This window comes from Chlorocebus sabaeus, chromosome X (assembly GCF_047675955.1).
Source record: "Chlorocebus sabaeus isolate Y175 chromosome X, mChlSab1.0.hap1, whole genome shotgun sequence".
Taxonomy (NCBI): Eukaryota; Metazoa; Chordata; class Mammalia; order Primates; family Cercopithecidae; genus Chlorocebus; species Chlorocebus sabaeus.
The window spans coordinates 105,573,269-105,599,340 of record NC_132933.1 but is presented as its reverse complement, the minus strand read 5'-3'; the positions used below and the strand labels follow the sequence as shown (position 1 = coordinate 105,599,340).

Here is a 26,072-nt window from a genome sequence, read left to right as displayed (position 1 = left end):
GAGGATGAACTAACTACTCACGTATGTGATGATGTTGATTTCTCGCAAACATTGGTACAGACCAAAGTAACCTAACATTGTTAGAAGTCAGGAGAATGGCTACCTTTGGTGGGGAAGAGGGAAGACCTGAAGGGAGCTTCTGGTCTTGTGATTTTTGTTGTGATTTTTGTGTGTCTGTTTTTGAGACAGGGTCTCACTCTGTGGCCCAGGCTGGAGTGCAGTGGCATGGTGCGATCTCGGCTCACTGCAACGTTTGCCTCCTAGGCTCAAGCGATCCTCCCACCTCAACACCCTTAGTAGCTGGGACCATCAAGCCTCGTTAATTTTTGTATTTTTTGTAGACGAGGTTTCACCATGTTGCCCAGGCTGGTCTCAAACTCCCAAACTCAAGACATCAGTCCGCCTCTGCCTCCCAAAGTATGTTTCTTGACCTAAGTGCTGGTTATATGGGTGTGCCCAATTTATAAAAAGTAAATGAGCTTTGTATGCTTTTCTGCATGTATATTTTAATTCAATCATTTATAAAGAGTCAGCCAGTGTGGCTGGGTCACGATGAGGGAGGGGAAGGTAGTATTGTAGTCAGAATGGGGCCGGGGCTTGGATTTTAGGATTAAGTCTAAGTGCAGCCTTTTGTTTGACCAGAATGGAGGCTTCTGGAGAGCCCTGGAGCTTGATGAGGCAGAGCAGAGGGGAATGAGAAGTGTTCATCCTCAGGGGGTGTAAGCCAGAAGGCAAGGATGGGGATGGGATGTCACCTACACAGGAGGTATCAATACCAAATGTTTATCAAGCACATACCGTGCCAGTCACTGCTCTAAGTGAACAGAACATATGTGAATACCTGCCCTTCTGGAATTTACATCCTGGTGGGGAGTGGAGAGAATGTGCTCTCTGGGCACCAGGCTGAGGCTTATTATAGGGGTTATTGCTCCAATATACCCAGGTACTTGGTGGCTGGGGTAACATGCCCCTTTCACTTCCATAGTCCCACTAACTTCAGGGGGGAGGGTAGAGAGTACTCCCTTTACACATCAGTACTCTCTGCTTTGGGGTACACTCGAGTTGGGACACTGGCCCCACGAAGCATCGCTGGGGCAGGGGAAGCCCTCAGGGTCTTCCTCACTTGCAGGAAGGCTCATGCAGATATGGCTCCTCCCTCAGCCACATGTAAGTGGATTTGGGCTCTCCTGAGACCCAATAGCTAGAAGTAGGGCATTGCCTCTAGTGGTGAATTTGGCAAGCCAGATTTTCTTCCTGTAGCCAGTGGCTGGAGGCTCCTATACCCTTCGAAGCCCCAGGCAGGGACAAGCACAGAGATGGTAGCAATGAATACATGAGGTGGTGATTTGAATGTGGGAGCTGTGGAAGGAAGAGATGCCAGGAGGGTGAAGAGAAGCCCACACTTAACAGAGATGCCTCTGAAAGAAACAAACTCAGCCAGGGCCAGAACAAGTCCCCTACTCCATCTGCCAGACTGAGAGACAGCAACCCTGGTGCAAGGAGACAGCCTATTTCCACAGAGGAAGAAAGTAAGGGAGAAAAGACTTCTTGATTTCGAGACACAGAAAGACAAAGAGAGGAAAGGGGGTGAGGAGAGAAGCAGACACACGTGCACATACATATACACACATACAGATGCATATCTTGAGTTAGAAGTCATCCAGATTTGGGGCAGAAGGGAACACAGGCATCCAGACTCACCAACACACAGGACAGGGGCAAAACCCAAAGCTCAGAGAGAAGCAGAGAACACAGGGAGGAGAGACAAAACACCCACCCTTAGCAACAGAAAGCCCTGCACTCACTCTCCACCTTAATCCCTGGTTGCCCTGGCCTCTCTTCAAACATAGAAGGTCCTAGTGAGGTGGTCTGGCTCTAAAGATAGGTGCCAACAATTTCTTCCCATGTGCCACACTCTCATCCAGAGGAGCCCCAAGCCATCATGTAAGAAGCCGAGGTTAGGCCAGGTGCAGTGGCTCATGCCTGTAATCCCAGCACTTTGGGAGGCTGAGGCAGGTGGATGATCTGAGGTCAGTTCGAAAACCAGCCTGGCCAACATGGTGAAACCCCATCTCTACTAAAAATAGAAAAATTAGTTGGGCATGGGGTGGGCGCTTGTAATCCCAGCTACTCAGGAGGCTGCAGCAGAATTGCTTGAACCTGGGAGGCGGAGGTTGCAGTGAGCCGAGATCATGCCATTGTACTCCAGCTGGGTGACAAGAGCAAAACTCCTTCTTAAAAAAAAAGAGGCTGGGCAAGGTGGCTCACGCCTGTAATCCCAGCACTTTGGGAGGCCGAGGCGGGCGGATCACGAGGTCAGGAGATCAAGACCATCCTGGCCAATACGATGAAACCCTGTCTCTACTAAAAATACAAAAAATTAGCTGGGTGTGGTGGCAGGCGCCTGTTGTCCCAACTACTCTGGAGGCTGAGGCAGGAGAATCGCTTGAACCCGGGAGGCAGAGGTTGCAGTGAGCAGAGATCATGCCACTGTACTCCAGCCTGGGTGACAGAGCAAGGCTCCATCTAAAAAAAAAAAAAAAAAAGTCAAGGCTGTTCTGCTGGAGACAGGCCATATGGAAGAGGACTGAAGTGCCAGACATGTGAGTGAAGAAGCCATCTTAGACACCCAGCCCAGTTGAGCCTTCATATGACTCCAGTCCCAGCCACCATCTAACTACAACTACCTGAGACCCCAAGAAGAGCCACCTTACTGAGCCCAGTCAACCCACAGGGCCATGAAAGAGAAGACTGAATTGTGGTCTTAAGCTACTAAGTTTTAAGGTGTTTGTCACACAGCAATATATAGCCAGAACACCCAGGGAAGGCTGCAGCAGCCCTTTTAAAGCTTCTGACACCCCTACCCCATATCTCCTTCACAACACAATCAACATCAGTGAGTCGGACTTTCAGCCCCTTTAATTAGGTGCTCTGAGAAGAGGTCAGAATGGCAGGCAGGAGGTGGGGAAGGTGGTACTTCTTGAGCCCCACTCAGCAACTGGTCACTCATCCTCTGGCAGCTGGATCTTGCTGGGGTCGAAGTAGTTGGATTCCATGAGGGGAAGGCCATTGGCCTCTCGGTATTTCACAAGTCTCTCAGCTTCGCGGCGGGACCACTCTTTCATCCTGACAGTGCAAATAGCAGGGGTAGACGTGAGGGAGCCTCAATTGACACCAATCCCTCATCTCAGCTCCCTATTCCCAATGGTGCAGGAATAAGACTCCTGCAGAGTCCCCTTCAACCTCCATCCCTGCCTCTGGCTCCTACCCATCCCACGCTCTTGGACACCCCATGCACCTGTAGTCAGGCAGATAGGCCACATAGGTGCTGCCAAGGACCAGGACGATGGAGACGCCAAAGAAGAAGACAACTCGCATGTTCCAGACGTCTAAAACGGGGTCCCTGTCATAACCATGGGAGTCTGGGTTCTGTGGAGAAAGAGAGGTCAATGAGGGCTTCCTGCTGCTCCACAAAGCCTTATTCTGGCCCTGCATAACTTGGTCTCCATACACCCCTCTCACTAAATTCCTCTGTTTCCATTCTTGGGATACGTCAAGCTCCTTCCCACCGCAGAACCACTGCACTTGCTGCTGTCTTTGCCTGGAAAGCCTTTCTTCCAGCTCTAGTCATGGCTGGATCTGTCTCCTCATTCAACATTTTGGATTCATCACCACTTCCTTCAGGAGGCACTCCCTAGTTACCTTGTCTTTCAAAGTTGAAGCATAGGAAACTGCTATTTTTATAGGTCACAAATAGTTGAATACTGGCAATTTCTTATGGCTCAACCTAACGAAATAGCCCCCTACACCCAAGTCATCCTCTATCCACTTACCTTGCCTAACTTTGTCTTCACATCCTCTCTTCTTTCCCTGTCTCTTTCTAGCCTATGTTTACCTAAGTAGCACACCTTCCCCATTCTCTGTATATCATACATTCTCACATTATATCATCTATTATACTACTCTGTATTATTGTTTTTTAATATTTTATGTGTTTATTTTCTGTCTTTTGCACTATCATGTAAGCTCTATGAGAGCATGGGCTTTGTCTGATTTCCACACTGCTGTATCCCCAGGGCTCTGAACTGAGCCTGGCACACAGCAGGCCCTCAATACATATTTATAGAATGAACGAGCATCCTATACATCCAAGCCCCTTAACCAGAGGTTAGTATTGATGAAATACTTATTATGTGCCAGTCTTTTCACATAGACAAACCTCACAATATCTCAGTGAGATGAAACATGGCAATAATAAACACATTCTAGTGCTGAGTACATACTTACGTGCCAGCTGCTGTTCCGACCATTTTTACTCATTTAATCACATGAAGCAGGTGGGGTGTCTTACTTTTTAGGTGTCCTATTACTGTTCCCATCTTACAGACAAAGAAACTGAGGCACCAAGGGTTTATGCCACCAAAGTCACATGGGTAGGTAACTGTCAGTGCTGCCTGATTTCACAGCGTCTGCTATTAATACAGCACAGTAGACCTGGTAGCCCTAAATTCAAATACCAGTTCCACCTCCACCATGTATTCAGTTATGTAAGCTAGGACAATCTACTTAACAGCTCTGTGCCTCAGTTTCCTTATCTGTAGAATGAGTATAATAATAGTGCCTACCTCAAAATGGGGTTTGTTTTGAGGATAAGATGAGCGAATGCACATCAAGTGTTTAGAACACAGATGGGGCCCAGAGCAGTGGCTCATGCCTGTAATCCCAGCACCTTGGGAGGCCAAGGCGGGAGGATCGCTTGAGCCAGGAGTTCGAGACCAGCCTGGGCAACAGAGCGAGATCTCGTCTCTATAAAAAAAAAAAAAAAAAAAAGAACACAGACAGCAACGAGCAAGTGCCATATCGGTGTTTAGTATTATCGTTGTTGTACTATATTGCTTCTAATGCGTTTTGAGCGCTGTCCACTTGAGGTGTGATTTCTGTCTGCAAAATAAAACCAGTCCTGCCTCTGGCCCTGGAACGCGGATATCCACAGATAAAGGAGGAACACAAGGTAGGCAAAATTCCCAAGTTTTCTAGGCTTTCGCCGGCCGCGCAGGCCTCTACTGCCTAAGAACGTCCTCTACAGCGCCCCACCTGCCGATCCCGGATTGACCCCTTCAGGGTTCCGTCCCCCCCCCAACCCCCGCCTCTCACCATCTCATAGAAGTTTTCGTCTTTGGGATCTGGGTCCTCTTGCCACTGTGTGGTCGGTTCCGGGGCCCGCTTTCTCGCCATAGCGGACGGGGCGACCACAGTCCTGGAGAAGCTAGATTCCCAGCGGACGCGGGCGACCGGGAGCCCTCGCGTTGCCGCTGCCGCGAAAAGACGGCGAGCGCTCAAACCAAACAGCCCAGTCGCCATGACAGATGGTGCTGCAGGGTCTGAGGGGCGGGGACGGAAATGCGACTGTGCGCAGCTGCAGTGGGTGAGAGCGCGACAATTATCGCTCCGCCTCCGCCACGCTATATAGGTCCCAGATCTGATTTTGTTTTCCAGTGAGGCGGGGCGTTGAGCAACCCTCTTTGCCTCCAGTTGTCGTGGCTTCGTAGGGCCAACCATTCTTTCCCCCTTTTGGCCAGGCTGAGAAATTTCTTATTGATGGATCTGCTCATTTCCTGGATAGGAAGAAATCGGTGACATTGGGTGGATATAGTTCCCAGCCAATCGCCCAGAGTTCCCTCGCCCTTTGGGGAAAGAGGTGGAGCTTCCGCTAGTCTTTCATCTTCAAAGGCAATCAAGCTTCTAAAAAGCGGGCCCTGCCAGATTGGCCAATAGCTACTTCTTTTCTCCACTAGGGGAGCGTTCGCACGGGCGTGGGGAGGTGTGGGGAGGTGGCCAGCGCTTGCCAATCAGAGGAGGCCAGGGCTGTCCCCTGGCGGGCGGTGACCAATCGCCGGGGCTGGCCAGAGCGCGCTTCCTTAGTAGGTGGATGGTGGTCGGAGCGCCGACTCCCTTCTCGTCGTCGCCATTTTGAGCTGGTGACTGTGGCCGGCTGGGAGTAGGCGGCAGTGAGTTTCCTTGGGAGGGCAGCGCGCTTGGCGCTTCTCCCCTCCCCCCGATCTGCCTGCAGTCTCGGACTTGGTAGTTGCGCGCTCCGGCTCCGGCTGAGCTGGGAGAGTTGGAGGAGGTGGCGGCGGGCCGAGGTGATGTCTGGGAGCCCTCCCTTGACAGCCCGGGCCGAGAAGGTGAGCGTCGACGCTGGTCGTGGGGGCGGAGGTAAGGGGCCCGGGGCGGGGACGTAGAGGAGGCGCGAGGGCGGACTTCGGGTCGGTGGGATGCGCGGAACGGAGGGGTTCGTGCAATGTCTCTACCCGGGAGGGTTTTTGTTTTTTTTTTTTTTTTTTTTTGGTGGTTTTTTTTTTTTTTTTTTTTTTTTTGGTGTGAGCAAAGGCGCGTGCGCGACTGGGACATGGGATGGGTGCGTGCGGGTTGGGGGAAGGGAGGGACGAATGGGAGTGGGCTACTGTGGATCACTGTGTCGGCTACACCGAAGTTTATCAGTGGGGAAGCGGTTGTCTGCGACTTGTGCATAGGAGAGGGGATGCTGCTCTGTGTTACTCTGGTGTTTATCGATCCATTGGGAAATATTCTGTGGTTCTGGTCTCTATTCCTGGGGGATCGGAGGGAGGATGTGGCTCTGGTCTTTACCCTTTGAGGGGGGGTGTCTGACTCAGATCCTTATCCATGGGGCGCGGCTTGGGGGACGACTGTCTTGTGATTGACCCTAACCCACTTATTGGGTGGGGAGGGGGATGCAGGGAATGTGTGTGTGACTCATTGCCCCTTCTTTTGGGGAGTTTGTGAGAGTGACGCTCATCCATGGAAAGGGGACCTAGTGTGTAATTGTGGTCCTTACTGTGGGTTCCTTCTGTGGTGTGGGCCCGTAGTTATTTGGGGCTCGTGTCTGTGACTGGCCCTTGGCTGTGGTGGATGTTACTGTGTGACTCTGGCCCCTTTGCCAGAGTCTCTTGAGGGTTTTTGTGCTCTCAGCCGCCAGTGCCTCTGGTGTGATTCTAACTCTTGCCCACCTGGGAGCAGGTAATTCGGGTTCCCTGTGGCTTGAGGAGGAAGAGAAAGTTGGAATGTGCGTGTGTCTGTGTGTGTGTATGTGCACGCAAAGGCATGGCAGCAACCTAGTGTTGGGCAGGTGCTATTTTTGCCTGGCTTTACCTGATTCCTGTTCAGAGGGTGGGGCCTGAAGATCTGGGATTCATCCTGACCTCTGGCTGGGTCACAGGGTTCTCAGGACTCCTTGAGTTCTCACCACAGCCCTGAGGGTTGGATGAAGTGGCTGCTGCTCCATCCCAGTAGAAGAGCACAGTGGTTCAGAACAGCCTCCAAAAGGGCCCCTTTTGCCTCTGGAAAACGGGCTTGAGCCCTGGGGAGGGAACCACCTTGGGACCTGGCTGCACATAAGAGACAGGGCTCAGGGCTGAGCCAGTTGCTGCGTGAGGGCCAAGGCTGTGTTGGCCAGTAGCCCAGGGAGGTAGCAGCTGTCTCGTTGCCAAGTTAGCCCCTTCATACACACCCCCAAGAACCTTTCATGGTCTTTTGCTGCCTTATAGGGCACAGCCAGCAGCTTGTTGGGAGGATTAGATGGTCCCTTGGGGCCCATGGAAGGAGCCTGGTGGGTGTCTGGGGCCCCCATTGTTGTGAAGTCTTGCCTGATGTGCTGAATCTCAGGCAAGACTTTCAGCCCTGAGAGTATCCGTACCGCCACCCTGGGATGCAGCCCCAGGCTTGAATTTGTCTACCTGTCTTAGGTGGCAAAACCCTGATCACACCGTGGGTGGCCCCGCCAGGTCTCTCTGCAAGATGCCCCCTGTCTGCTGAAGTCTTTGCTGTTTTCTAAGGCAGTGGGCTCTAGCCTCATGTTTGCGGGGAAAGGGAGGAGCAGGCCAAGTAGGGGCTACCTTCACACTATGATGCACAGGAGTGCTGGGAGCTAGAAGACAACGTCCCTGGGCTAAGGGGCAGCAAAGAGCCTTAACGAGGGTTTCTCAAGGAGGCCTTCTCTGTCCCAACTGTTTTGACCCCTTTTTTCCCTCTCTTCTCCGCAGAGTCCCTGCAGGAAGCATCACCCAGGCTGGCAGATCATGGTAGCAGCAGCGGGGGTGGCTGGGAAGTGAAACGGAGCCAGCGGCTGAGGAGGGGCCCCAGCAGCCCCCGAAGGCCCTATCAGGACATGGAGTATGAAAGACGGTGAGTTACCCGTTCCCAGCCTCCCAAACAGCCTAGGCTTGCCTCTATGTGAGAACTGATCCAAGAAGGTGCTAGTTTGGGGCTTCTGGGTAGAGGAAACAGCAATAGCAGATGAGGAGTTTCTTTTCAGCAGACAGGTATTTGGCACCTGTTGTGAGCCAGGACTTGTGCTGGGCTCTGAGAGTGCAGTGATGAATGAGACATGAGATTGTATCCTTCTCAGTACTCATGGTGTCGCAGTGAGGCTATGCAGTTAACAAGTGGGAGGTTGAGGTTGGGGCTATAGCCTGGGGTATGAGGGATGGGTGGGAATGGCACCATCAGAGTCAGGATTTGCCCAGTACCACTAGGGGACAAGTCAGGTTAGATAGTGGGAGATTCCGGGGACAGTATGGGCTACAGTTGGCATGATACTTGCTTGGAATGGATACTCTCAGTTATTTCTTCAGCTCTGCTATGAACAAGGAATAGCCGGAACACTGGGTAAAATACAGAAATCCTGAGTAAAATTCAGTGATCCCTTGCCATCCAGGTGATTCCGAGGCAGGTGACCCAGCCATGACACTTGAAGATTGCCTAGAAAAGCAGACTTAACTCTCCCAGAAAGCCTCTATTAAGACTCAAGAGTCGATAGCTTCATAAAAAGAGAAAATAATTTTTAAAATGTCTTACAAAGGGTTTCCTCTACCACCACCTCTTTTAAAAATGTAGAATTGTAATATTTTGTTTTCTGAAAAGTGAGCCAAAATTTGAGATAAGGTCATCATCTAGTGTTATTCAGTCTTGGCTTTCATTAGAAATGTTTTTTGAAAGACATTTGATTTTGGATGGTATTCACTAGAAGTGCACTGTGGCCATTTCTGAATTTGAGTAGCTGACATATATACTTTGTTCAAACTTTATTACCAAGTAAATCCATTGACTTTTAAAAGCCCTCAAGTGCAGAGGTTTGAATTCATCATACTTTCCAGTTCAAGGTAGGTTTCTGTCATAGGTCAGCACAAGGCTTCCTCTTGCCACGTTTATTTTTTCATTTTATTCCCAATTCCCACCTCTGTGGGCAGCTGCTCTGTGTGTTTGATATGTATCCTTCTATGATACATATCATAGAAAATGTATCAGATTTATTATATACATTGTTTTCATATAAATGTATCATAGATACATGTATCATATAAATATACATACATATACAAATGTATCATATAGATACATGTATCATATAAATATACATACATATACAAATGTATCATATAGATACATTTTCATAGAAAATGGAAATACAAAGTGTTGTTTTGAGCGACTGTGTTTTCAGTTGACACACATGGCATAGTGCCACAGTCTTCATTTTGTTTCCTGAACTTTGTATTACTTAGAGTGGGAGGTTTTTTTTGTTTTTTGTTTTTTGTTTTGAGACAGGGTGTCTCTGTGTTGCCCAGACTGGTCTCAAACTCCTGGGCTCAGGCAATTCTCCTGCCTTGGCCTCCCAAAGTGCTGGGATTAAAGGCATGAGCCACTGTAACTGGCCAACAGTGTTGTTTTGTTGTTGTTGTTGTTTGTTTATTTTGAGACGGAGTTTCGCTCTTGTCGCCCAGGCTGGAGTACAATAGCACAATCTCGGCTCACCGCAATCTCTGCCTCCGGGTTCAAGTAATTCTCCTGCCTCAGCCTCCCAAGTTGCTAGGATTACAGGCATGCGCCACCACACTTGGCTAGTTTTGTATTTTTAGTAGAGATGGGGTTTCTCCATGTTGGTCAAGCTGGTCTCGAACTCCTGACCTCAGGTGATCCGCCTGCCTCGGCCTCCCAAAGTGCTGGGATTACAGGCGTGAGCCACCATGCCCGGCCCACTAGATTCTACTATGAACGTTTTACCATACTTGCTTTATTACATATTTATTTCTAAGTTTCTCGTATTTTTTACACTCTATAGAGATTTATAATTTTTACAAAGCCAGATTTATTCATTTTCCTTTTATGACTGCTGGGATGTGGCTTGCTAAGGAAGACCTACCCCACTCTTTAAAAGATACATTTTTTTCTTATGATTTCTTTCTAATATTTATTTTCTTTTTTTTAACGTTCAACTTTTATTATAGGTTAAAGGATGCACATACAGGTTTTGTTTTGTTTTGTTTTGTTTTTTTAACTCAGTGAAGAAGTCTGCACAGCAGGAATTAGGTGGGATGGCCCTTTTCCCCAACGCTGGACCACTTGATGTTCTCTTCCATCTTCCCTAAACTCTCATTTAGATCATGACGTCAGAAAATCAGGTTAAAAGTTAAGAAAAAGAATAATCAGATCATTGGGGATTCTCAGTAGTAGCAGTGCCGTTGGGAGCTGCTAGCCCAGCAGGTATGCCCCGTGCCACCCCTCTGGATCTTGGCTCCATGGCTACTGGGAGGAGGTCTTGTTGGCCAGGGAGGCCACGCAGTGTTGCTAGAAGCTGGGCGACATGCTAGCGGTGCAGCCAAGTCTTGGGTACGGCAGCTTGGAGGTACCACCCGCATAGGCATTGGCCTTCCAGGGTGCATCCTGGCCCATCATGCTGCTGCAGCAGCCGGGGCTGGCGCTGCATGTCCGCTCGCCTGCTAGGCTGCCCACCGGCTTAGCCAGGAGCTTGCTGTGCCTCAGCAGGGCCACATCCCCCATGGCTGCTGTGGCTGTGCTCTGGTCTTGCAAAATGGTGGTGATGTGGTTCCGGAGGTCTTTGAAGAACTTGCTCACGCCCTCGTAGCCTGGGAAGGCACTGATGTCGATGACGGCATGCTGCCCCATCTGGTTGTTGATGATGATGTCGGTGCCGAGCAGCAATATTCCCAGCGCCTGCCACAGGGCCTGGGGGAGTTCCCAGATGACCTTTTTGCTCGGCTGCTCTTGAACAGACCAGACCCCTCAATCTTGTCCAGCTCCGTCAGAACCAATGATGACTCCGGCTTTGACTCCTCGTGGCTATTGAGGAAGATGGATTCGCGGTCACATTGTGTCCATGGAGTTCTTGAGCAAGGGTCTCTGGACCACAGCGTAGGACTCGCCGACCATGAACACCTTGTACAGAACGGTGTTGTGGTTGATGAAATTCTAGACCACACAGGGTGACTGGATGCTGTTCAGGACCTCCTGATTGAATGTAATAGCCATCTTGTGAGAGTTGGTGCTATGAGCCAGTCTGGTTTTGCAAATGAACAGGAAAGCCAGGCCATTCTTCTCCAGTAGCCACATGGTGTCATCCCCGCACAGGCTCCTCCATGAAGGGAGTGAGTAGATCCTGCCATCTTCCATGTAGACCTCAATCTTCCAGATGAGCTTGCAGGACTTGGAGCAGTCAAGCAGGGTTCTGATGGCAGGGGAGGAGTCCAGGATGATGGTTTCAGGGTGGGCATCGATGTACTCCTAAAACCTGTGCACCAGCTCCAGGGACTGGCTGTCATTCTGGTCGGCTTCAAGGATGACACTGGTCAACTTGTGAATGATGAATTCCAGGGGTCCCTGTTCCTCAGTTGGCGGCTGGCTGAGGTTCAGCTGCATAACTTCTTTTTTTTATTTTTTATTTTTTTGAGATGAGGCTCACTCTGTCGCCCAGGCTGAAGTGCAGTGGCGTGATCTTGGCTCCTTGTAACCTCTGCCCCCCGGGTTCAAGCGATTCTCCTCCCTCAGCCTCCCGAGTAGCTGGGATTACAGGCGCTTGCCACTGGGCATGGCTAATTTTTCTATTTTTAGTAGAGACAGAGTTTCACCATGTTGGCCAGGCTGGTCTCGAACTCTCGACCTCAGGTGATCCACCCGCCTCGGCCTCCCAAAGTGCTGGGATTATAGGCGTGAGCCGCCGCTCCTGGCCTCAGCTGCACTTCTGTCCCTCGCTTCCTGCACAGCTCCGCCAAGGCCTGGAAATTGAGCTTGATTTTCTTCTCATGCAGCCAGTAGCCAACTTTCTTCCCTTTCAGAAAGGTCTGCCATCTTCCTCCTTGGGCAAGGAGCCTGGGTCCTGAGGAAATCGCCCATAAGCCGAGTCTGTTGGCCAGTGAGCGCTGGGAGCATGCGGGCACCCCTTGGTGGCAGGGATGTGGAAAGGGCTGGGGTGTGGGATTAGAGCCACCTGGTGTCACATTCTCCACCATCCCCCTCCCCGCCCCCGCCCCAGGCCGGGGTGGCCCTGACCCCCAGCTGGAGCTCGCGGCCCACATACAGGTTGTTGTTGTTCTTTTTTTCATATGCAGTTTCACTCTATCGCCCAGGCTGGAGTGCAGTGGGGCAGTCGGCTCACTGTAACCTCCGCCTCCCTGCTTCAAGCATTTCTTGTCCCTCAACCTGCACAGTAGCTGGGACTACAGGTGTGCACCACCACACCCAGCTAATTTTGGTATTTTTTAGTAGAGACGGAGTTTCACCATGTTGCCCAGGCTGGTCTGAAACTCCTGACCTCAATGATCCTGCCCCCTCGGCCTCCCAAAGTGCTAGGATTACAGGGATGAGCCACCGCACCTGACGCGTACAGGTTTTTTACATGGGTAAATTGTGTGACACTGAAGCCTGAGGCCCTGTTGATCCCATCACCCAAGCAGTAAGCTTAGTTCCCAACAGATGGTCCTTCAGCCCACGCCCCCCTTCCCACCTTCCCAGTCTAGTGATCCCCAATGTCTGATGTTCCAATATTTACATTCATGTACATTCAACATTTAACTCCCATTTGTAAGTGAGAACATGCAGTATTTGGTTTTCTGTTTTTGTGGTAGGTGGCTTAGGATAACAACCTCCCGCTCCATCCATATGACTGTGACAGACATGATTTTGTCTTTTTTATGGCTGCATAGTATTCCATGGTGTATAGGTACCACATTTTTCTTTATCTTTTCCACTATTGATGGGCATTCAGGCAGATTCCATGTCCTTGCTGTTGTGAATAGTGCTGCAACGGCCAGGCGCAGTGGCCCATGCTAGTAATCTCAGCACTTTGGGAGGCCAAGGTGGGCGGATCACCTGAGGTTGGGCGTTCAAGACCAGCCTGACCAACATGGAGAAATGCCATCTCTACTAAAAATACAAAATTAGCGAGGCGTTGTGGCGTGTGCCTGTAATCACAGCTCCTTGGGAGGCTGAGGCAGGAGAACCTTTTGAACCAGGAGGTGGAGGTTGCAGTAAGCCAAGATTGCACCATGGCACTCCAGTCTGGGCAACAAGAGCGAAACTCCGTCTCAAAAGAAAAAGGAAAGAAAAAAAGTGCCGCATTGAACATATGGGTGTATATGATAGAATGAATTATTTTCCTTTGGGTATATACCCAGTAGCAAGATTACTGAGTCGAATAGCCAAAGCAATCCTAAGCAAAAAGAACAAAGCCAGAGGCATCACTTTGTCCAACTTCAAACTATTCTATAAGGCTACGGTAATCAAAATAGCATGGTCCTGTGCAAAAACAGACACATAAACCAGTGGAACAGAGTAGAGAATGCAGAAATAAACCCGCACACATAGAACCATCTGATCTTTGACAAAATCAACAAAAGTAAGCAAGGGGGAAAGGACTCCCTGTTCAATAAGTGGTGCTGGGATAGGTGGCTAGCCATATTCAGAAGAATGAAACCAGACCCTTACCTCTCACCATATACAAAAATTAAGATAGATTAAAGATTTAAATGTAAGACTTCAGACTATAAAAGTCCTAGAAGGCCAGGTACGTTGACTCATGCCTGTAATCCCAGCACTTTGGGAGGCTGAGAGTTCAAGACAAGCCTAACCAACATGGAGAAAGCTTGTCTCTACTAAAAGTACAGAATTAGCCAGGTGTGGTGGTGCATGCCTGTAATCCCAGCTGCTTGGGAGGCTCAGGCAGGAGAATCACTTGAACCTGGGAATCACTTGAACCTGCAGTGAGCCAAGATTGCACCATTGCACTTCAGCCTGGGCAACAAGAGTGAAACTCTGCCTAAAAAAAAAAAATCCTAGATGAAAACCTAAGAAATGCCCTTCTTGATACAGGGTTTGGCAAAGAATTTATGGCTAAGCCCCCAAAAGCAGTTGCAACAAAACCAAAAATTGACAAGTTGGACCTAATTAAAGAGCTTCTGCACAACAAGAGAAACTAACAGAGTAAATGGACAGCCTACAGAATGGGAGAAAACGTTCACAAACTACGCATCTGAAAAAGGTCTAATATCCAGAATCTACAAGGAAGTTAAATCAACAAGCAAAAAGCAAAAGTTCCAGTTAAAAAATGGGCAAAGAACATGAACAGATACTTCTCAAAGGATAACATACAGGTGGCCAACAAACATGAAAAAATGCTTATCATCACTAATCATCAGATAAATGCAAATCAAAACCACAATGAGACACCGTCTCATTCCAGTCAGATGACAATTATTAAAAAGTCCAAAAAAAAAAAATTGGTGACGCTGCAAAGAAAAGAATGCTCATATACTGTTGGTGGGAATGCAAACTAGTTCAGCCATGGGAGAAAGCAGTTTTGAGATTTTTTTTTGGAGAGATTTCTTTAATATTTTTATGGTTTCTATTTGGGGATTTAAGTTTTCACCCATCCAGAGTTTATCTGGCATAAGAAGTAAACAACTTTGTTTTCTTAGCGGGCAACACTAAGTGGCAAAGAAGTAAACAACTTTGTTTTCTTAGTAGGCAACACTTTTCTGTAAATGATCAGATGGTAAATATTTTTGGCATTGCAAGACCATCTCTGTTGCAACTAAACTGAAAGCAGTCACGGACAATTTATGAATGAATGAATGAATGAATATAGCTGTGTTCCAGTAAAACTTTATTTATTTAATTAATTTATTTTTTGAAACAGGATCTCGCTGTGTTGCCCTGACTGGCTGGAGTGCAGTGACGCGATCAGAGCTCACTGCAGCCTCTGTCTCCCTGGCTCAGGGGATCCTCCCGCCTCAGCCTCACACACTGCTAATTTCTTTTTTTCTTTCTTTCTTCTTCTTCTTCTTCTTTTTTTTTTTTTTTTTTTTTTCTTTTCTTTTTCTAGTAGAGACAAGGTCTGACTACTGTGTTACCCAGGCTGGGTCTGGAACTCAAGGGTTACTCCTGCCTTGGCCTTCCAAAGTACTGGGATTACAGATGTGAGCCACTACACCTGGCCTCTACTAAAACTTTATTTAAGGAGACTGGATTTGGTCCACTGGCTATAGTTTGCTGATCCCTAGGCCAGATAGTTATTGTAACTATTATTTATTGACTAATTCATTTTCCCCTTGTTAGTTTGAAATATAACCTTTGGCTTATACTGAACTTCCATGTGTGTTTTTGTATGCTGTAGATTCTATTCTACGTCACTGATCTGTCTATTCATGTTTTAATTCATTTACCTTTATGATGTTTTTTGTTTTTGTTTTTTTGAGAGAGAGAGACAGAGGGGTCTGGCTTTGTCACCCAGGTACAGTGGTGCCATCATGGCTCACTGCATCCTTGACCACCTGGCCTCAAGTGATTCTCCTGCCTCAGCCTCCCAAGTAGCTGGGGATACAAACACACACCACCATGCCTAACTAATTTTTGTATTTTTTTGTAGAGATGAGGTTTTGCTATGTCACCCAGGCTGGTCTTGAACTCCCGGGCTCAAGCGATCCATCCACCTCATCCTCCCAAAGTGCTGGAATTAGGGGCATGACCCACTGCCCCTGGCTTATCCTTTGTTTTTTTATTTTGTTTGTTTGTTTGGAGACGGAGTCTCACTCTTGCCAGGCTGTAGTGCAGTGGCGCGATCTCAGCTCACTGCAATCTTCGCTTCCTGGGTTCAAGAGATTCTCCTGCCTCAGCCTCCTGAGTAGCTGGGATTACAGGCACGTGCCACCACACCTAGCTAATTTTTGTATTTTTTGTAGAGACGGGGTTTCACCACATTGGCCAGGCTGGTCTCCATCTCCTGACCTCGTGATCCGCCCACCTTGGCCTCCCATAGTACTGGGATTACAGGCGTGAGTCGCTGCGCCCAGCCTATCCTTTGTTTTTTTAAACAGTGCTACAGTAACTTTTTTGTACATGTGCAAGTATATGTATACTTTAAATTCCCAGAAGTAGAACTGTGGGTCAAAGGGTATGTAGATTTTTAGTTTTGTCAGCTGTTGCAAAATTCTCCTCCATAAGTATTATTCCATTTTTAACTCCTACCAGCAATATGAAAGTGCCTGTTTTCCACACAGCCTTGCTGTTTGTTTTCAAACATTGGACTGTTGTAAATCTGTTAAAATAAAAATGTTCTATCAAATCTTCCTTACAGAAGAATTCTAAATAATAGTGATTATTGTATAGTACAATATAGTATTTAATAGTTATTATAAATAATAATTTTTATGTAATTCCAAATAATGTAGATACTCCCTCCTCCAGGAGGTAGAACACAATTACCCTCCTTTTGACTGGGCTGATCTTGGGAGACTCACCTCTAAAGAATAGAGTATGGAGGCCGGGCACGGTGGCTTATGCCTTAATCCCAGCACTTTGGGAGGGTGAGGGGGGTGGATTGTGAGGTCAGGAGATCAAGGCCAGCCTGGCCAACATGGTGAAACCCCGTCTCTACTAAAAACGCAAAAATTGGCTGGGGGTGGTGGTGGGTGCCTGTAGTCCCAGCTACTCGGGAGACTGAAGCAGGAGAATTGCTTGAACCCGGGAGTCAGAGGTTGCAGTGAGCTGAGATGGTGCCACCGTACTCCAGCCTGGCAACAGAGCGAGACTGCATCTCAAAAAAAAGAAAAAGAAAAGAATAGAGTATGGAAAGAGAAATAGAGAAATTTTACAGGGAAGAAACCTGGCAGACACCACCTTAACTAGGTGATCATGGTTAACATCACCAGAGATAAGTCATGTTGTTATCATGTACTCTCTTTTGTGATATGATCAGAAGGGCATCTCACTATCTCCCTTCTGTTGTATGCTTCTCCAAAAAAAAAAAAAAAAAAAAAAAATCCATAATCTCAAGTCTAATCATCAGAACACATCAAACAAAACCAGTTAAAGGGCATTCTACAAAATACCTGGCCAGTGCTGTTCAAAACTGTTAAGGTTGTTAAAAACAAACAAGGACAGACTGATAAACCTTCACAGGCCAGAGGAGACTGAGGGAATGTGACAACTACATGTAATGTGATATTTAGGATTAAATCTTGGATCAGAAAAAGAGTATTAGCGAGAAAATTGGTGGAATCCTAATATAATCTGTAGTTTAGTTAATTCCTTAGTTTTGACAAATTTGCCCTAGTTTTGTTAATATTAGGGGAAGCTGGGTAAAGGGTATACAGGGATTCTTTGAACTTTTCTGTACATGTAAAATTATTTCAAAATAAGAAGTTTGACTTCATCAAAATTAGAAACTTTTGTTTATTTTTATTTGTTTTATAGCAATGAGGTTCCGCTATGTTGCCCAGGCTGGTCTCAAACTCTTGGGTTCATGTGATCCGCCCGTCTTGGCCTCCCAAAGTGCTGGGATTACAGGTGTGAGTCCACCACGCCTGGCCAAGATTAGAAACTTTTGGAAGTCTCTCTGAACCTATTCTAGTTCAGGGACTGCTAGTAACAACAACAAGAGATTAGAAACTTTTGTACTTCCAAAGACACTATCAAGAAAGTGAAAAGACAACCCACAATGGGAAAACATATTTGTAAATCATATATCTGGTAAGGGATTAACATCCAGAATATAAGAACTCTTAAAACAACAAAATTACCCAATTTAAAAATGGGCAAAGAGTTCATGACCAGCCTGACCAACATGGTGAAACCCCTGTCTCTACTAAAAATACAAAACATCAGCCGGGTGTGGTGGCAGGTGCCTGTAATCACAGCTACTCGGGAAGCTGAACCTGGGAGGCGGAGGTTGCAGTGAGCTGAGATCGTGCCACTGCACTCCAACCTGGGTGACAGAGTCGGACTCCATCTCAAAACAAAACAAAAAAAAAAATGGGCAAAGGACTTGAATAGACATTTCTCCAATAAAGATATACAGATGGCCAGTAAGCACATGAAAAGATGCAAAATAACAAGTGTTGGTGAGGATGTGGGGAAATTGGAACCCTTGTGCAACACTGGGTTGTATGTAATGTAAAATGTAATGTAAAATGGTACAGCTGCTGTGGAAAACAGTTTGGCAGTTCCAGAAAAAGTTAAACATAGGATTACCATGTGATCCAGCAATTCCACTCCTAGGTATATACCCAAAAGAATTGAAAGCAATAATTCAAACAGATACTTGGACACCAGTATTCATAGCAGCATTATTCACAATGTCCAAAATAACAAAGGGGTGGAAGCAACCCATCTGTGTATGAAGAGATGAATGAACAAAATGTGGTGTGTGCATACTACAGTAGAAGAGTATTATTCTGCCATACAAAGGAAGGAAATTCTAACATATTGCCTTGTGGATGAACCTTGAAAACATGCCAGGTGAAATAAGCTAGACACATAGGGACAAATATTATATGATTCTAGTTATATGAAGTACCTAGAATAGGCAAATTCACTGAGACAGAAAGTAGAATGGAGGCTGTGGGGTGGGGTGAGAATTGTTTAATTGGTACAAAGGTTTTGTTTGGGATGATGAAAAATTCCTAGAAAAGGTGATGATTGCATAACATTCTTAGTATACTTAATGCCACTGAATTAGATAATTAAGAATGGTTGGCTGGGCGCGGTGGCTCATGCCTGTAATCCCAGCACTTTGGGAGGCCGATACGGGTGGATCACCTGAGGTCAGGAGTTCGAGACCAGCCTGACCAATATGGAGAAACCCTGTCTCTACTAAAAATACAAAATTAGCCAGTGGTGGTGCAGGTCTGTAATCCCAGCTACTCGGGAGGCTGAGGCAGGAGAATCACTTGAACCCGGGAGGTGGAGGTTGCGGTGAGCCGAGATTGCACCATTGGACTCCAGCCTGGTCAACAAGAGTGAAACTTGTCTCAAAAAAAAAAAAAAAAAAAAGGCTGGGCGCAGTGGCTCACACCTGTAATCCCAGCACTTTGGGAGGCCAAGGCAGGTGGATCACCTGAAGTCAAGTGTTCGAGACCAGCCTGGCCAACATGGTGAAACCCCATCTCTACTAAAAATACAAAAATTAGCTAGGCATGGTGGCACACACCTGTAGTCCCAGCTACTCGGGAGGTTGAGGCACAAGAATTGCTTGAGGCCGGGCACAATGGCTCACGCCTGTAATCCCAGTGTTTTGGGAGGCCGAGGCAGGCGGATCACGAGGTCAGGAGTTCGAGACCAGCCTGACCAACGTAGTGAAACCCTGTCTCTACTGAAAATACAAAAATTATCCGGGCGTGGTGGTACACGCCTATAGTCCTAGCTACTCGGGAGGCCGAGGCTGCAATGAGCCGAGATTGTGCCACTGCACTCCAGCCTGGACAACAGAGCAAAACTCGTCACACACAAAAAAAAAAAAAAAAAAAAAAGAATCGCTTGAACCTGGGAGGCAGAGGTTGCAGCGAACCGAGATTGTGCCACTGCACTCCAACCTGGGTGACAGAGCAAGACTCCATCTCAAAAAAAAAAAAAAAAAAGGATGGTTAAATGGTAAATGTATATTTTACCACAATAAAAAAAAATCCAGAAAAAATATACAGAAATTAAAATTTTAAGTTTATTTTAGGCCATGTGCAGTGGCACACGTCTGTAATCTCAGCACTTTGGGAGACTGAGGCGAGAGGATCACTTTAGTCCAAAAGTTCAAGATCATGCTGGGCAACATAGTGAGATCCTGTATCTATAAAAAATTTGAAAATTAGCTGGATGTGGTGGTGCATTCATGTAGTCCCAGCTAGTTGGGGCTGAGATGGGAGGATTGCTTAAGCCCAGGAGGTAGAGGCTACAGTAAGCTATAGTTGCACTACTGCACTCAGCCTGGGCAGCAGACCGAGACCTTGTCTTAAGTAAAATAAAGTTCATTTTAAAACAGTCTATCCAATGTAGTTTTAATTCTCATCTTTCTCTTGAGATGGAGTCTCACTCTGTCATTCAGGCTGGAGTGCAGTGGTACACTCATAGCTCACTGTAACCTAGAAGTCCTAGGCTCAAGCAGTCCTCTCGCCTCAGCCTCCTGAGTAGCTGGGACTATAGATGTGCACCACCATGCCCAACTAATACGTTGTGGTGGTGATTGATGGTGGTTTTGTAAAGACGGGATCTTGCTATGTTGTCCAGGCTGGTCTTGGCCTCAAGCGATCCATCCTCCCACTTTGGCCCTGCAAAGTGCTGGGATTACAGGATGAGCCATCTCACCTAGCAAAATTTTCATCTTTCATTGTAAGTGAGATAGAGCATCTTTTCAGATACACGTAGTTTATATTTTTATCTGTGAATTCTGTTCACTTCCTTTCCCCATAGTTTTTCCTAGTTTATTGTCTTTTGACTTGGTTAATGATGTTTTTTGTTTTTCTGTTTTTCTCTCCAAGCAAAAGTATTTTATTTTTATGTAGTTGAATTTAGTAATCTTTTCTTCTGTGGCTTCTGGATTTGGATTATAGGTTTCCCCATTTCAAGATTATAAAGAAATTATTCAATTATTCTATATTTTCTTCTTTTACTTTTATGATTTCATTTCTTTCTTTCTTTGTTTTTTTTGTTTGTTTGTTTGTTTTAAAGACAGAGTCTTACTCTGTCATCCAGACTGGAGTTCAGTGGCTTGATCTTGGCTCACTGCCGCCTCTGCCTCCCGGGTTCAAGGGATTCTCCTGCCTCAGCCTCCCAAGTAGCTGGGATTACAGGCGCGTGTCACCACACCCGGCTAATTTTTCTATTTTTAGTAGAGATGGGGTTTCACCATGTTGGCCAGGCTGATCTCGAATTCCTGACCACAAGTGATCTGCCCACCTCAGCCTCCCAGAGTGCCGCCCACGCCTGGCCTGTGGTTTCATTTCTTTTTTTTTTTTTTTTTTTTTTTTTTGAGACGGAGTCTCGCTCTGTCGCCCAGGCTGGAGTGCAGTGGCGCAATCTCGGCTCACTGCAAGCTCCGCCTCCCGGGTTCACGCCATTCTCCTACCTCAGCCTCCCGAGTAGCTGGGACTACAGGCGCCCGCCACTGCGCCCGGCTAATTTGTTTCTATTTTTTAGTAGAGACGGGGTTTCACCATGGTCTCGATCTCCTAACCTTGTGATCCGCCCGCCTCGGCCTCCCAAAGTGCTGGGATTACAGGCGTGAGCCACCGCGCCCGGCCTTCATTTCTTATATTTAAATCTTTGATCTGTTTGAAATATATCCTGGTATATATGTGAAATATAGTCATAATATCTTGCACATGTCTAGGTATTTAACCTTTTTGATGAATTGTACTTGGGACCTTTCTATTTTCTAAACAGTGGTTACATTAATTTGTACCCAGCATCCTTACTGATTTATTATTTATAACAGTTTTTTCAGTTGATTCTCTTAGGCTTTGCAGGTATATTCTCTTATCATTTACAAATAATGGTAATTTTTACCTTCTCCTTTCCAGCTTTTAACCTTTTTTCTTCCTTCCCTGTTTAATTGTTTTAGCTAGTGTCTTTAGAATAATGTTAAGAATGTTGTTGATAACGGACATTCTCATGTTGTTCCCAACCAGAATTGGAATCCTGTTAGTATAGTAGCATTCTTCTATGTCATCTAGTTTTTTCTATTTTAAGTAAACATATATTGGTTGCTTTTAGAATGCTTTTTTAGTCATTATTTGTTCAAAATAATTGTTGAGCGCCTACTGAGTGCTAGGGAATATGGCAGTGAGCCAAGGTCCCCTCATTTCCTGGAGCCCATATTCTAGTAATTTTTTAACTCATCAAAGAAACACAGATTAGGCCATGCACAGTGGTGGAGGCCTGTAATCCCAGCACTTTGAAGGCTGAGGTGGGTGTATCACTTAAGCCCAGGAATTTGAGACCAACCTGGCAATGTGGTAAAACCCCATCTCTACAAAAAATACAAAAATGAGCTGGGTGTGGTGGCATGTGCCTGTGGTCCCAGCTACTCAGGAGACTGAGGTGGGAGGATGGCTTGAGTCTGGGAAGTTGAGGCTGCAGTGAGCCCTGATCATGCCACTGCCCTCCAGCCTGGGCACCAGTGCCAGATCCATTCTCAAAAAAAGAGAAAAGAAAAATGCAGATGAAATCAGCTTTGAGATAATTATTTTACAGTTATTGCGGTAGGAGAAATTTTAATGAAAGAGCTGCTAGTGTCGGCAAGGTGACAGTGAAGCAGGGGCAGGGGACGTGGTGCAAGACAGGGAGGAGGGCCCTCACCCTTGGGGATCCTGCAAACTGCATGGGACCTTGGTGAGCATTTTGGTGTTTGATCCTGAGACTGAGGGGGAACCACTGAAGGGACTGAGATGGGTTTGAGTGGCTTTGCCTTAGAGAGCACTCATATTTGGGATTTGGGATGTAGAGACTGAACTGGGGAGGTCCAGGTAGAAGTGAGGAGACCAGCCAGGCCACAACCAAGGTGCTCATGAGAGAAGCCAACAGCATGGACCGGAGAGTGACATAGGACCAGAGAGAGGCGGGTTGCACTTCAGAGATGTGGAGTAGATATTTAGGAATCCCTGTTCGGGGGCAGGCCTGAGGGCTTCCAAAGAATAGAGTAGAGGGAGGGAAAATGAAAGTTTACAGGGGAGAAACCTGGCAGACACTGCCTTAACCAGATGACCAAGGTTAACATCACCAGAGCTAAGTAATGGTGGTAGCATGTACTTCCTTATCTGATAGGATCAGAAGGGCACCTCACTTCTGTTGTATGCTCCTCCAAAAAACCAAAACCCTATAACCATGAGAACACATCACCTGGGCCTCTTGCACCTTTTAGAAAGGGCAACCTTCTGATCCCTCCCCATCCTTCTTCCTCCACTAGTGGTGGTCGTGGTGACAGGACTGGGCGCTATGGAGCCACTGACCGCTCGCAGGATGATGGTGGGGAGAACCGCAGCCGAGACCACGACTACCGGGACATGGACTACCGTTCATATCCCCGCGAGTACGGCAGCCAGGAGGGCAAGCACGACTATGACGACTCATCTGAGGAGCAGAGTGCGGAGGTGAGGAGGGGCGAGCTGCGCCAGGCCTGACTGGGATGGGCTCCCGAGGGCCCTCTGTGTCTGGCTGCAGCACCGTGTGCAGGCGGCTCTCCACTCCCATGCCTTCAGACTGTGCTCGGTGGCTTTGCCTCACCTGGAGGGCCTGTTCCCACTCCCCTCTCTGAGGGCTCCTCTCCCAACCTGGGTCTCCCTGGCTTCCACATGCTTGGCTCTGTACTTCTGAGGGCCCCTGGCCACCACTCTTTCCTTCTCCCTGTTGTTCAGTTCGGGCCCATGGCTCACTGTGAACCGTGTACTGCCCGCTCCCAGCCAACTTGAGCACTTGAAGAGCCTCTTCCGTGGGACCCGGCGTCTGGGGTTGGGAGGACAACCAGGGGAATGCAGACTACCAAGCTGAAGAGCTCTGGGAGGCCAGCCATGGACATTCCCAGTGGTGACAGAGCCCCTAGACAGAAGGGAAGGACACTTCTGGAAAAGCCAGTGCCATGTTGGGTAGTTCACCCTAGCCTGAGGGATGAGGCATGATGTTTACACCATCAGGAGCCCCTACCCGAGGGGAACAAACAGGCTTGCCTTAGGGGAATCCCAGTTGGAGGGGCAGTCAGGGCCCTGGTCCACACGAGCAGGCAGCTCTCCTGTGCAGCAGGCTGGGAAGGGTGTTCTTGCAAGCCCAGCCCTAGGGGGCAGGCTGTGAGCTACCCACTGCCCTCTGGAGGGTCCAGGGCGAAAACTCCTTTGGTGGACTGCCTGGCTTCTCCAGTGGCAGCTGTCAAGCTGTGCCCAGATGTCTCCAGGAGCCCTGGGCCCTGGCCAGGGTGAGAATGGAGCACCAAGTTATCTGGCGCTTCCCCACTGTGGGTGGGAGGGCTTTGGCCCGAGGTCTGGTCTGCTTAGTCCTGGAATAGATGAATGGGCAACAACCCAGAGCCCAACAGCCATACCATTTTGAGCGTGGTGTGTGGTGGAGGACTGGCCAAGGCTGAGGATCAGGGACTGAGGAGGGAGTGTCTGCAGCCCTTACACCACCTCTACCAGCTCCTGCTGGCTGGCTCTGGCTGAGATCGGAAGCTGTTCTTATGCCCCTAGCTTAGTTGCAGGGTGGAACCATAGGAGACACACAGCCTTCGGTGGTACAGTGAGCAATTGAGCACACCCCCTGAGCTGGCCAGATAGGAGGGGGAAATCAAGGGTGGGGTCTGGTGTGCTGACCCCAGGCCGTCTTGCCTCAAGGAGGTTTAAGCTGTGTTTTGTCAGCTACCTTTGAGAGATTCCCCCCCCAACACCAATACTGCCACCTACCTCTCCCCACCCCCTGAAGGCAGTCCCCAAAAGGACCCCATGGAGAATTTCCAGCCCCAGAAGGATTGCAGGCCAGGGCCTGCCCACCCTGCCTGTCTGAGCCTTTAGCCGGAGCCCGCACATCCCTGGCTTTCAGAGCCTGCCCGCCTCACAGAGCCAGCGGCCAGCTCCTAGGCCTGCCCAGACTGACTGCCCGTCTGGTGTCACTCATCTCATTCTGTCGGCCAGGATTCCTACGAGGCCTCCCCGGGCTCCGAGACTCAGCGTAGGCGGCGGCGGCGGCACAGGCACAGCCCCACCGGCCCGCCGGGCTTCCCCCGAGACGGCGACTATCGGGACCAGGACTATCGGACCGAGCAAGGGGAGGAGGATGAGGAGGAGGAGGATGAGGAGGAGGAGGAGAAGGCCAGTAACATCGTCATGCTGAGGATGCTGCCACAGGCAGCCACTGAGGATGACGTACGTGCCCCCCATGGCCCCGGGCAGGAGGCCAGGCTGGGTCTCCTCCAGGGCCCTCAACTTTTCCCCACCCCTCCCTCACCCGCAACCTCAGTGCCTTTCATCCCTTCTCCCCCTCCAGCTCCTATCCCCCAGCACTGATCCGTCCTCTGTGGGCAGGTCCCATTGGCCCCCCGGTCTGGAGGGAGGAGTGTCAGAGAGGCCGGCTTGGCCAAGGGGCAGCGGCTGTGGGTATCCGGCAGTGGTGGGTTTGGGCGGGAGAAGAGCAGTCCTGCACATTCCACTGGTCGTCCAGCCATTTTGCATGTGTGCATCAAGGGCCAGATACTCACCGGGCCAGTGCTGGCTATTGCTGGTAGCACAGATGACACTGGGGCCCTGCAACCATTGGGGGAGGGGTGGGATTTTCTGAAATTTCCTTCTCCTTTTTCCCCCATCCTCTTTTGTCAGCAGCCTGGCCTGGCCTCAGAGTCTTGGGTGGCTGTTAACAGCCTCCCCGCCTGCCTCCCTTTCCTCGTGTTTCCTTTTCATACATACTTCTCATGACAGCCACACTGAAGCCCCATGAGGCCTACCAGAATAACTTCCAAGAATAGTCTCCCTGATCCTGGTCCTTCTTAGTCCACTCCGCCGCCTCTCACCCCCACCCCCCACCCCCATGAATTCTCTGAAATTCCCTCACCCCCTAGCCCTCCTCTGAAATCTGCTAGCTGCTCATTTTGTAGCAGAGAAAATCCCACTTGTGTATTTGAGGGTTTCTAAGGTCTGGCCCACCTGCCCTGTCCAGGGTCAGACAGTAGCTGGTTGCTGACGTTTGTTGAGAATGTATCTCAGGATGGGCCATGTGTTAGGTGTGATTCAGTCCCCATGGCATCCCAACAGGGAAGGTACTGAGTGGGAATGTGACTTGCCTGAGGTCTTATAGCCAGTGAATGGTGGAGTGGAGCTGGAGTCTGAACCCAGGCAGCTGGACCCCAGAGCGCACTTTTTGCTGCTTCTTCAGGCTTCCCTGAGTTTGGAGTCCTGATAAGCTCTTCTGTGTGTCTTTCCTTTTCATCCTGTGTATGGGTGTGTGTAAGTCTAATCTCCTGT

The 26,072-nt window shown here is 48.5% G+C and overlaps 2 protein-coding genes and 1 pseudogene across 9 annotated transcripts in view; 1 reads left to right on the top strand and 2 right to left on the bottom strand.

The window, feature by feature from the left end:
* Positions 1-2,901: 2,901 nt before the first annotated feature.
* On the bottom strand, positions 2,902-5,924 carry NDUFB11 (NADH:ubiquinone oxidoreductase subunit B11). The gene is made up of 3 exons (XM_007991509.3): positions 5,155-5,924; positions 3,299-3,429; positions 2,902-3,126 (listed from the first exon to the last, which is right to left on the bottom strand). The coding sequence occupies exons 1-3, from the start codon at positions 5,557-5,559 to the stop codon at positions 3,003-3,005; spliced, it is 660 nt and encodes a 219-aa protein (XP_007989700.1). The 5' UTR covers positions 5,560-5,924; the 3' UTR covers positions 2,902-3,002.
* A 151-nt stretch (positions 5,925-6,075) lies between these two features.
* RBM10 (RNA binding motif protein 10) overlaps positions 6,076-26,072 on the top strand; it is a 34,467-nt gene continuing 14,470 nt past the window's right edge. For 2 of the 8 annotated variants that reach the window (XM_007991504.3, XM_007991503.3), the window contains exons 1-4: positions 6,076-6,185; positions 8,061-8,202; positions 23,039-23,222; positions 24,750-24,980. In XM_007991504.3, the coding sequence (XP_007989695.1) occupies positions 8,186-8,202; positions 23,039-23,222; positions 24,750-24,980 (432 nt within the window). In that variant the 5' untranslated portion in view covers positions 6,076-6,185; positions 8,061-8,185. Of the gene's footprint in view, positions 6,217-8,060; positions 8,203-23,038; positions 23,223-24,749; positions 24,981-26,072 lie in introns of all 8 variants that reach the window. The other 6 variants (XM_007991502.3, XM_007991501.3, XM_007991508.3 and 3 more) reach the window with 3 other exon arrangements.
* On the bottom strand, positions 10,597-11,837 carry LOC103232872 (inositol-tetrakisphosphate 1-kinase pseudogene; annotated as a pseudogene).

Excerpts from the sequence above, each read along its gene's own strand:
- NDUFB11 (XM_007991509.3), bottom strand. The coding sequence starts at position 5,559 with ATGGTTGGCCCTACGAAGCCACGACAACTGGAGGCAAAGAGGGTTGCT. Across the intron at positions 3,430-5,154 it reads ACGAAAACTTCTATGAGATG|AACCCAGACTCCCATGGTTA; the intron begins GTGAGAGGCGGG and ends CTTTCTCCACAG. Across the intron at positions 3,127-3,298 it reads GCCTATCTGCCTGACTACAG|GATGAAAGAGTGGTCCCGCC; the intron begins GTGCATGGGGTG and ends TTGCACTGTCAG.